This window comes from Bombus pyrosoma, linkage group LG1 (genome assembly GCF_014825855.1).
Source record: "Bombus pyrosoma isolate SC7728 linkage group LG1, ASM1482585v1, whole genome shotgun sequence".
Lineage (NCBI taxonomy): Eukaryota > Metazoa > Arthropoda > Insecta > Hymenoptera > Apidae > Bombus > Bombus pyrosoma.
Window position 1 is genome coordinate 11,592,998 of NC_057770.1, and position 12,585 is coordinate 11,605,582.

The 12,585-nt window shown below is 36.2% G+C and overlaps 1 protein-coding gene across 4 annotated transcripts in view; it reads right to left on the reverse strand.

Moving 5' to 3' along the window:
* Window positions 1-12,585, reverse strand: part of LOC122567026 (cilia- and flagella-associated protein 298) — a 104,916-nt gene that overhangs the window by 30,156 nt on the left and 62,175 nt on the right. Inside the window, exons 1-2 of one of the 4 annotated variants that reach the window (XR_006316672.1) lie at window positions 8,253-8,836; window positions 3,266-3,598 (exon numbers count right to left, since the gene is read on the reverse strand). The exons of 1 other annotated variant lie outside the window; for it this stretch is intronic. Coding sequence is in view for 1 of the 3 variants with exons in the window: in XM_043725097.1 (XP_043581032.1) it covers window positions 3,266-3,470 (205 nt within the window). In the remaining 2 variants the exon portion in view is untranslated. Of the gene's footprint in view, window positions 1-1,338; window positions 3,599-8,252; window positions 8,837-12,585 lie in introns of those variants that run through there. 2 more of the 4 variants (XM_043725097.1, XR_006316681.1) reach the window with 2 other exon arrangements.

The following is a 12,585-nucleotide window of genomic DNA, read 5'->3' on the forward strand; positions in this document are numbered from 1 at the left end:
ATTTTGAGTACTGAAAATTAAATACTTCGATAAATATCAAGAAACAGATATAATCGATAATAACATTTTGAATAAAATAAAAACTGTCCTATTTTATATTTTAATTCTCATAAAATGAGACGAAATGAATTCTGCTCATAGGAATGTGTTATTGCTTTTACAAGTATAATGCAAGCTGACGAAAAATCATCCTGTCAATAAAACAAGTATAATTCGAACACCACGACGCCCTTTCGGGAGATGTCATACCGTTTATGCGCATATTTTTACCTTTTTTAAATAATGAACAGAAGGCAAAGGTCTCTCGGCCGCGAATCTGAACTGTCCCGTTTGAATATTAAATTAAATGTCATTGCCTCCGATCCGTGATCTGATATGCAATATTAAATTCGTCGTGCAAACCGTCGAAAGACTGTCTATCAAAACAGCTCTCGTTATTCGACTTGGCTGGAAATAGTTTTCTCAATCATTCATGCAAATCGTATATTCCGATGGTGACCCTATTTCGTGAATTAGGACGAATCGATTTATACATTCCGCAGTTCCTTTCACGCATATCCCATATTTCCTACGATTAGAACAAAATATTACACGTATACCAACGTTTTCAACGTCACCTTGAAATATTTATTTATGAATATGGATGGGGAATTTCCCGAGAAAGGGCTATAGGACAAAATGGCGACTTGAATAAATTGTGTCTTCTAGAGAAGTACTAGTTCCAATTTTTTATTATCCGTTATGTTTGAATTGATAACTATGTATTAGACCGCAGATTTTTATGCAACTTATAAAAAACTTAAAATCTAAGAATTTTAAAAACAATATGCAACGATATATATAATATCCAGGATAGAATATTCATTGTAATATTTCGTAAGTGAAACATTCTTTTTGCATCTACAAAATAAATAAATATTTTATAATATCTAATTCAACTATTTGATTGGAAAACACAGTCGAGATCTATTACATTAGATTTTATTGAAGTTTGCAAAATAATTGAGATCATCATATTGGAATATCAATTGTTTTAATATTTGGAAAATCTTTCTCACGAGTAGTCATTAAATAATTTAAAGAATTTGAAATTACACATAAAACTTTTTAATAAAAGGGCTAAAGTTTTGACGTCATAGACTGACTAAGTTAGTTAATCAATTTGCAAAGGATGATAGAATTAAATAATGTAGCACTTATTAGACAATTCAATATTTATCATACAGATTTATTGTAAGTCTCTTTTTTAGAAAGTTTCTTGCTTGGTAAATTGAACACGAACACTTTAAATAGACGTTGAAAGACAGAGTTCATAAAAGCTGAATTTAAAAGACGTACCTGACTGATTGATTAAGAGATGTTCTGTTTCCAATTAGAACACTGTAGATTGGATTATTTGGAAATTAATTGCGAACTTTGCAGGCTTGTTTTTGTAGAATTGTTGTAGGAAGTTACAATCGATACTGCTTCCATTGAAGGTTTTAAGGAACGTTCTACGTTGTTGATTTCGTTAATTAATTCATCGATTGATGTTGTCCATTAGTCAAACTATCGTTGGTTAAACGTTTCATGAAGGATTAATGAAGTTACAATCGATACTGGTGAACAGAAATATCACGAATTTGACATGTGTCAATAGAAGGTTACATATTTTACGAGGAGTCGTAGAAAATCCATTATCTTTTAAATATATTATTGCATTCTTTATGTTACATTTTCCCTTGAACTTGGTGTAATTTTAATCAATAACCATGATATAAACCTTAGATTTTAGACATTGGAATAATATTTTTCAAATATTTCCTAAATCGAAAACAATGAAATATCTAATTCAAGTTACTTTAACCGGTAAGAATATAATAGAAGCACATTTTTTAATTAAAATCGAAAGATTTTTATTATCATATTAAAATAATATTTGTTGAATAAATCCTTTAGATAATAAAATATCTCAAATTTTGCTATCATATAGTTTTATATAAAACTCTCTAACTACTATAATATATCTTGTATATATATTCCTATTTTCACCAGTGTTTTTGCGAAATGTGAAATATACAATTGCATAGAAGACAATTTTTCCTAAATCTTTACGTCAACCGTGTATCCTTGTTCCAAAGAGTACATGTACCGTATATCGTTAATACTCATTCACTGCTAAATGTACCCCAAAGACGTACTTACATACAGTTACACGATGCTTAATCTCACGCGATGATCACACCATGGAACACATAGAAGAGAAATTATTGAGAAAGTATGTGAGAGTAGAAAAATAGGAGTATAGAGACGAACATAATTCGTGTCATCACAGGCGTGGCTTTATATAGATCAAAGAGATCGGAAGGAAGGAACGTATCAAATAGTTCAAAAAGGAATTATTTACTTATATACTTTAAACGATGAAGTACGCCTGCGATAAAAGTCGATGAACGTTTAATTATGATAATGGAGTGTCCTGCTACAATTAATGAAATTTGTTGGAGATACGATCCAAAAAAAAAGAAAATAAAAAGATGTTTAAATGATTGAATTAAATTTAAAATAATGAAAATGAAGAAAAAGATACAAAGAAACGATAAGAATATTTCGTTAAAAATTTTAGAAACTGTCCATCAAATTCGAAGTTAATTTAAATATGATTTGTTGAAAGATTCGTGATAAACAGATAATCATTAAATTAAATCAAATATAACATTTTCTCACATAGTGTACAAATAAATAAATTACATAATATAAAATAAGAATTACTCTTAGCATTAGAATAAAAGTGCTTATTCAAGAACCTTTCAGAATAACCTCGGAGGTTCATAGAACACGTATCTCAACTGAACTCGAATCTACATCCAATATCAATTCACACTTATAGAACTTCCAATACAACTACCAAGAAACTAGAGACAAAGTTCGATATTAAATCCAAAACCAATTTCCAATTAAACACATAACTTATATACGTCATCTTTGCTATTTACTTTTCAAAAAGAAAAGTCCAGATATATATCAAACTACGATATTACTAGACTATTCCAACTTGAGCGAATCATACACAACACCCAATACACTGAAACAACTTCAGGACCGTTGAAACTCAGGGCTCTAAACCAATCGATCTAAAACTTTGTAATCATCCGAGGGATAGGAGAGAAAAGTGACTTCCAAGAGAAAAATTGTGTTAGAAAAGAGGATTCTTCACATGCAACGACACAACGAAAGCGATCACCGATCGGACGAAAGAATTTGGTGAAGGGTGCCGATTGTTCACCTCTCCTGGACTCAACGTCGATGGTGATACACTCGGCTGGCCGAGTGTCGAACTGCATGAAGATGGTGGTGAAGGCGGGGTCGATGACGAAGGGGACCAAGAAGAGGAAGGCAAAGAGGCTGAAGGTGCTGAGGAGGATGAAGAACGCGGTCGTGTAGAACAGCAGCTTCTGCAGGAACGTCTGCTTCTCCTTTTCCTCCGCCATTTCGGAGAACAAACGGCAGTGCTCGTTTCAGGGGTGCACCTAGTTGACGTCGTCGTGTTCGTCGTCGTCGTCGTCCTCAGCGTGCTCGCTGCCCGTCGTCACGTTCGACGTCGATGAGGCGAAACGATCTGCGGATTCGTCTCGAATTTCACCACTTTGCTTTTGTATCGCGTTTCGAGAGATCGAGCTTTCTCTTATAGACGCTTTTTCCACGGATTGGACGGGCTTATAGATTTAGAAACGAGCTTGTTGAAAGCAAACAAGTTAAGGGTTCTTATGATTGGTTGAATATTTTGACAGAGAGTTACTTCCAGCTGTCTTGTTAGGCACTTGTACATTCAAGAATGAGGTTTAAGCTCATAGAATCTCTAAGATAGATTTTTTTCTAAGATAAGATTTCCTTTTATCGTATTGGATAATTATTAGTAAAAAGTAGTCGAGGTAGTCATCAAGTTTCAAGATAGTCTGCTTGAGCAATCTCTCAGATATTGCTGTTTCATCTTGATTTAATTCCGGAATTCTATTGCAAAGTCTTAAACATCATTAAGTATCATGAAGTTTGAACGTTTGAATGAAGCTATTTATAATATACTATATATAATACATCTATAGAATTTCTTGAGTTATGGCAGATTGTAAATAGCTAATCACTTTCTTATTTGATGGATGTTAAAATATAATATTTGACAGCAAGGTCAGAGTTTTAGATAAAGGTTCCCCGAAATCTTTTAGACTTTCTATTCTCAAATTGGATTTAAGAAATCCCAAGAGACACAACGAGGATCCTAAAGTAATGTCTGTTGTGACTTTACGCTCTGTCAACGCACAAGTTTGCTCCTATATTTATGGTATCGATGTCGACGAAGTTTCAAGGAAACGGAGTTTTCTACACCGAGATTCAATAAATCTCCTCGAAAGCTATGCGATTCTTGGAACGGTATCGATTACGTTCTCAAGATCTTGTGATCCGCTTTAACCGCATATACCAACATTTCGAAGCACAATGTTTCCATTCTAGATTTTCCTAACAGAAGTTATGCAAATCGAAAAAGAATATCCAGCAATGACAGCAATTGAAAATATTAATTTCATTTATCCACGAGTTTTATATGTAAAAACATGCCACAGATGATTTTCGAGGCTTCAAGAGGAATAGTTTTATTAACAAATTTTAATCAAATTTTGAACCACACAGATTTTTAAAACTTTAGAAGCTATAGGTAAAAATGTTGGTTCCTAAATTTTACTAGTTTCTAAAAAAAAGAAAAATACGTTGATAATTAAGTTACTTTCACAATGCTTTTGTATAATTTTATGTCAAAATTTTGGTAGAAAACTAGCGAAATTCACGGGACAACGTAATAAAAAGCAATGAAATGTAAATACACATTGAAATGCGTTTTCTGAAGCTTTTCAATATTTACGGTCATTTCTTCAGTGACAAAGCAATATCTTGGTCTTTATTATCTTGTAAATAAGACGAAGCCTTAGCTATTCGGATCTTGAACTATCGTTCACGATGCCATCCATTCATTTATCCAAGAGGCACGTGCCAATTTCATAGCATTACGCGTAAGATATTTCCATGACAATGAACCAACAATGCGATACGCGAGCTACGAACTTTCCATTCACGTCTTCCTGTAATTGAGCCGACGAAAATTCTATTTGGATCCATCTGCGCTCGAAACTTTAAAGGTATTTCATCTACGAAGCATTGCTTTGACTTTTTGGGGAAGTTTGCTTCGCGTTGACAGAGTTCAACCGAGCTCCACCACTCTTTGAGCGACCGAATTACACTGGGAAAACTATCGCGTCGTACCAGGAAAAAAATATTTCGTGATCCGATTGTTTGAACTTTCTGCTAGTATAAAACGTAAAAGTAAATATGCGGATTGTACTGTTTGATTTTAAGCTTAAATTTGAGAGCTGTAGTTTACATTGATCAGAAAAGTGTTACACATCACTCGAGAAAACGATGCATATACTATTCAATAAAATAATATTTCTACAAAAATATATTACCTCTGAATTTCCCTTAAATTTCCCTATTTTTCCAATAAATCTATATTTTTCAATAACTCACGCTAAATAAATTTCTTCAAAGGAAAAACCAAACTTTTTATGAAAATCGAGGTCTTCGACTTAACACAAACATAGAGATAAAGTAGTCGATACGATTTATACTTTAATAAGTCGCTCCTAACCTAAGAAACTTTTTCTGCGAAATTTCTCTATGAAAAAAGAAACGATTCAGATTTCGCGCTCTCGTGTTCCGTAAATTACGGAACACTGGCGGCTGTTTATTGGATTTTAAGCGTTTCGCCTACCACTAAACCCAGTGGCGGGCGTAGCCTGCCCTTGAAGCTTTCGATAAACGCCCATGTCGCGCAAGCTCCTTTTAATAAATCGGAGGAAACGAAAAGAACTAAACGCACGATCGTGCATACTCTTCTCCCCATCCTTTCTTTTTACTTGCCTCTACAAGACTGGTAACGGAACTTTAACTACGCTCGACGCTTCCGCGCACTTTAGGCTGCAAACTACGGATTTGTTTTATTGGATTGCCCCGATTCACGGAGCGCCAGTATTATAGAGATAAAACTTAGCACCGAGCTTTGTGTGGCATAGTGTCTTCCGCCGTGTACTTTCTGCCACCATCTGCTTTTCCCGAAATTAAATAGGGTAAGTATTATCTCGACATTAAAGTTAATCATTAATTATAAACTAAGACTGTGATGGCAAAGAATGATGACCAATTATAGCAAGGTTTTGAAGGAACGACGATTAAAATAAAGTAGCGAAGAATAATTGATTGATTAGTAAATAAACGAAAGCCAAGATGAATTCTTTTACTTGCAAAATGCAACATTTCAAGTTGTTGCAATTTTTTGAGTTCATTAGATTGACTTGTTTAGTACTTACGTACTCCTGATCTGTCATGGAAGAGTTTGTTTTTTAAGTCTTGAATACACGGTTTGTTTGCTTCCTCGCTAAATGACAATTTATCACTTACACCTGTTACTGATTTTAGTCGCCTATATAAATCTTTTAAAAAATGTCTAAACCGTTCCTGCATTGCGCAGAAATAAAAACGAGGTCTCTATGTCGTTGCACGTAGAAAAGGAACATAGAAAAATCTTACGTTAGAAAAAAGAGTAGGTTCATGATTTTGTAAATCGCATTTTCCCTCCTTTGGCGTGCATTTTTGGCCCGCAATGCAAAGAAACTAGATTTCACGGCCACAAAGTTCTCTGTGTTCCTTTATTGACTCGACGAGTCTCGTGCCGACAAGTTACGTTAGAGAAAGCTTAAGCTAGACACAGAGAAAGCTCAAAGGAGCGTTTTGTGTAAAATCATCCTCATTGGTCCTTTGTAATTTTACATTTTTGCTCATTTTTACATCACCTTGCAAGTGAAAAAGACAATTTCAGCCTATATTTATATCTCCTACAACTTTTTACCCGCTACATTTATTATGCAGACGCGTCGTTATTCTAATGTTCCGTTGACATTGAAACTCAAGTATTAATCAAGTATCAAAAATTTAGCAACACCTTTTCTGAATACGATTTAAACGATAAAAACAGCTTTCACGGTGAACATCACCCAAACGTACGCACTTCTTACTTTATTCAAACTATAATTCGATTTTAATTTCTTCCTCGAAATACGAAAGCATCAATTAAAATGTAATACCGAAACACTTTATAATCTTTCCTCTTTCAACGTTTCCAAATTTCTGTTTAAAGTATCAAAAATATTGGATTTAAAAAGCTCTTCATTTTCAATTTATAGGGAAATCGTTCCTATAAATTTTGAAATCTATGGTGCGATTCAGAGCAGTTCGAATTACGACAAGCTCGTTCTCCACCCCGAATGATCAAATTGTCCCGCTGTAACCCCTTCACGACAAAGGGGCGAGCCGTGTAAGAGGGTGGAGAGGGAGAACGCTTTGCATTTACAGAGCCACTTGACGTAAATCAACACGCTCCGCATTAAGTGTCCACGTTGATTACGTGGCCGCATCCGTACGAAAGGAAGTATCCAATCTGCAAGAAGCTGCGCCAGTGCCTGCAAATGGAAGCAGCCAGGCCTGCCTCGTTAACCAGCAATTAGTATATGCTTGGGTGTGCTTTTAAATCCGCGACTTCGTCCTCGTCCGCGTATCAGCATACCCCTCGGTTGGCCTTTCTCAATGGAGGATCTCGAGAATCCTTTTCAATGACGGAAGAAACGTAATTGAAAGTGTACTAGACATTCGACTCTCTTGATTTCCATGAAAAATATCGGACTCGTATATTTCTGAGTACATCCGAAGAAGCTACGAGTGAAAACAATTTCGCAACGTTTTTTTCAGTCGACCAGGTTCACCCTTTTCACGTGCTACCGGGGATCCTCTCTAGGGAGATTCTAGCAACATTCACTGGATGGATCCTATCATTCGAAACTGGGCCAACCGAGTTCTTAAAGAAATCACGCCTTTTCATTTTTATTAAAATTTTCTATTGTAGATGCCTATGTCACTTGTAAGACTAAATGAGATAATACGACACTATACGAATTGTAACAAAGAAACGGAAGAAGACACTTTAGAATTACAGAACGCGGAGTAATAACCGAGTCTCGGTCTGAATCGCGACTACCACCCCTTGACCCATCCATTCGCGAAGCAGCTCCTGAAGGCGCGTCCTACCCGTGTGTGAAAAAGCTCACAGACTCAGACGAGACAACTTAAGAGAAAGCTCGATTGTTTCCGCGACGAAAGGAAGGGAACGGTACCCCCTATGAAGAAGAAGAGAAATCGTCGGGGCTCTGCGCCCTCTTCCTGTGCCCCCGCATCCTGTCCCACCTCCTCCTCTTCCCGCGTTCTTTGCTCACTGGCCTTTTCCTCCCTCCCCGTCGCTCTTCGTCGCCTACTTCGCGGCACTATGTCACACTGTCCACCCCCGTGTACATTTGTCGCGCGATCTCGTGAACCACCGCGCCTCGATCGAACCAAGAACCCGCTGTTTCCGTCGAAGCACAGCGAGGTCAGGTAACCAGAGAGAACTCTGACTAATAACTTTCAGTCCACTAATCGTGGCTGCCACCTCATGGTCGCCGTTCTTTTATTTCTTCTTTACTTCTCTTTCCGTTCTTTTTTTCTTTTCTCTATTTCCCTTCTCGTTTCTGTTTTATCGTACGATCTTGATGGTCGACACGAAATGTTCCGTCGATCGTCTCGTATCTCTCGGTTAACCTCGAGCTGCCATTCGAGCTTCCATCGGCGAGGCTCACACGATACGGTGGAATATGATATAACCGCGGGAAATTTTCGTCCTGGCCGCGGCGCCGACGGATGCCGGGCTACTGCAGTCGGTAGAGCTTTTGGGCGAGCTTATTTTCGAGCGATGCTAGCGCCACAGTGGCATCTGGTGGCATCGACCGCCGCCACCGCCGCCACCACCGCTGACGCCGCCAACCGACGCTCAACATCGACACCAGGGCGTCCCCTGACTAGGTTTTGCCTCATCTTCTACGCCTTCCTGCTTCTTGTTTCACGACCTTGCGCTTTCAGTCCTTCTTTCTCTCGTTCCTTCTTTCCTTTGCAGTTACACGTATACCTTTTTTCTTAGCATGTCTGCATGTATATACGCTTTCAGCATTGACAGATATGGAATATTCGTATTGGTTATTTTTGAATCGTTTCTACACGAGCTACTATTTTTACAAGATCGACAACTTCATGATTTAATTAAATATGGTTCTTTTGCGATATAATTCCACACAGCAGTTGTATAATAACAGGCATTTAAAAAGTTAAATTATCTTTTTCCTTTCCAGGAAAACCGATTGAGATATGTATTTCCAGCAACATTTTATAAGTTTATATCGATTGTATAAGATGCGAATTATTCATTACAGATAAACATGTAGTTAAATATAGTAATCTAGACATATTACTTGCTTCAGTTTAGAACATAAATATTTTGATTAAATTGCGTGAGACATTCAAACACTTATAAACAATATTGTAGAAGTACATAATATTGTTTTGAACCCTGTATATAATTTAATTATATGTTTCCATTTCTCTAACAAAGTTGTTTAGGTTAAAAACAGAAAAGTGAAAGCAGAAAACTCGTCGAAGACCTGATTGTATCGATCGGACGACGTTATTCGAGAAGAGAAGGGTCGTAATAAGATTCTAGTTGAAATTAACGAAACGTATTTTTCGTAACACTCGATCGGAAATACTTGACGAAACTGATTTACTAAGTTTCGCGATTTCATGAAAGCATCCGAGTGATTTAGCGCTGACTCTCTGCGATTTTCCTTGCAATAATTCGAAATGATTCATTCCACGACGTTGGTATTTATTCTTGTAACAAACTCTCGTTTTTTCTGGCGAACTTAGGAGGTCGACAGATTTGTGGAATTTCGGTTGTTACCATTTATATCAAATATCGTTTTGGTAACAGACCAGGTTGGTTTTCAATAACGTTTTACATATTGGAAATTAGCCAGGGAATTTTAATAGATGTCTGACATTTAAGGTCGAATTACAATGTGCTTATCGATAGCCGGGCATTGATGCTTCTCAATTTACATAATACTACTGCAGAGATTAGAGTGAAGTGTCAGTGGAAACTTATGAGATTGAATACAGCCGAAAGATTACTGTATTTACGCCAGAAAAAGGATTAAAAGGATTAAAATTAAATACAATGACCAACATATAAATAATATCGTAAGTTACACACGTAAGTTCAACTAATTGTATCGTGAAAAATTTTGTTTCTTTTTTAAGCTCCAAGAGTTCTATATACTTTCTATTTTTTCCATAATATGGGATTCAAAAGTATGTTTGTTATATTGTACTTTGGAGCATTGTTAGCCTAGAACAGCTTTTAAATTTTTATTTCAAGTAATAATTACAAATAAGAGTAAATTATATTTCATATAAGTCTATTCCTGGAATTTTTCAATTTGGTTGGCAGTTGGAGATGTTTTAAATATAAGATAATAAAATTTAAGAATTTAATCAAGTAATTCTGTAATATCGAACGTCGATTAATAAAAGAGAAAAGAAAGAAAGGATCTCTTGAAAATACAATTCAGAGACAAGTTTTTATCCTCGGATTAAGACGAATCGCAAGAAATTGCGAGAAGGTAAGTTCTCCAAGATCGTGTATGCACCCTCCAGGGTTTCCCTAATGACCTAATGCTGATGCAGCCGTGGAGTCTTGGAACCGAAACCAATAAGAACCAGTCTACCATGAATTTGGAACAGTTGTAAATCGTTGTAACGAAGTTAGCCAGTGCAGCGATGTTCGAGACGAGCCTGAGAAATTAGTTTGTCCGGCAGGGTAAATCGATCCTCCTCGCCAGGAATGCCGTTTCATTTATGAAACCTAGCTCTACGTGGATTCGTCGTATTAATCTGTCTATCTGTGGCGAGCATGATGAACCTCAGAAGATTTGACTGATTTGAAAACTGAATCCGACTGTAGAATTAAAATATAAGGAGAAAATAGCAAATATCGTCCTACATAACATTTACTAATAAAATGGCTAATGTTTCTCATTTTTATAATAATATAAGATAGCATTTCGTATCTGATTTTGTTCTAATATTTTATGTGACATTGTAATATTTTTATTTTAAATGACCAACTCGGAAAAAAGCAATAATTTTTTGCTCGCTTTTTCTCCACCTTCCCAACCTTACGTTGCTTATACCTTACGTTAGCTATATTTTGAAATATAGCTAAATTCATAGAATTTTGTCTCTAATAGGTTAAAGTATTAAAACTTGATCTCCTCAAGTGCAGAAAAGGTAATTGTCCCCTGACCTTAATTACTTCGCTAAAGCTAAAGTAAACTTGTGGATAGTGCAAAAACGCATACGTATCGTGGTATGAAAAATTTCTAGAGATTAACAATTTTCCCCTGTTCCAAATTCGAGAATTATTCCGTGCGGTCAAACGTGGTCAGTTCGTAACACGCAAATCGTATTGAGCCAGCATATGCGTTTTGATGTCTGTCTCCGTCTACCGATGAACATTTCGTTGATTATCGCATTTGCTTATTCTAGCTACTGTCACTCAACGTCGGTTAAATAGTGCAAATGCCATTAAGGGAGATGACACCATCTCCAGGTTATTACGATTATCACGATGTCTGCGTTCCGTTACTCCTGCGTTTCGTGGTATTCCCGCGGAACTAGTTAAAACTGGGACGAGGCTGTCACGAGGTTTTTACCAAACGCCTTCCCTTGTCGTTGTCATAATTTATGGGACCGAATATTTCATGTCACGAAACTGCTATGAAAGTTCTCTTTTCTGTTCCATGATACTAGTACTTTGCTCTAATTATCGAGCTTATATTTTATGTTAGAGCAATAAAAGTTTGTTTTCTTTTCGCGTATTCAAAATAGCGTAATACTTTTATTTAGAGGATGTATAAGGATAGCATTTAGAAGATGAAACAGATCTCCGCTTATATCCTATTTCTTCACTTAGGTTCATAAAAGTACGAATTTATATAAACATCCGTAATCTAACAATACCGAAATTAATCTTACAGCATAAAAATAATGAAAACAAGGATATAAAGATATTTTATAATAAAAGAAACATATAAATATGTATCTGACCCTGTTTTCGGGTCATAACAGTTTGTCCAATATATTTCAGCTACTTTAGATCTTAAAAGTAAACCGCATTAGAAACGTTTCTACACGTATTATTCTTATCAAACGAACAGATCTAACATTTCTGAACGTCACTAGCAATTTTCGACGAGATGTTCGCAACATTATCGCGTACGAGCATATTATTGAATCTCGATCATCGTCGATTTAGATAGGAAAATTGAACCTATTATTTTCATCAATAATAATTATCGAGTAATTATAGAAGTTTCGTTTCGTGGCTGGCATTCTGACGAGTTTGTTTCGTGTTGCTCGGTGATAATTCCTTGTTCGAAGAAGAGCCTTCTATTCGTTGCTCGTTAGCACTCGAATATCAAGTATGTAAGCGTTTAGCCTCTAACAACAGGCCATACACAGGGATCGATCAAAACAAGTCCACAGGACGTTGCACTTTGAACAATGTCGTAACGAACCTTC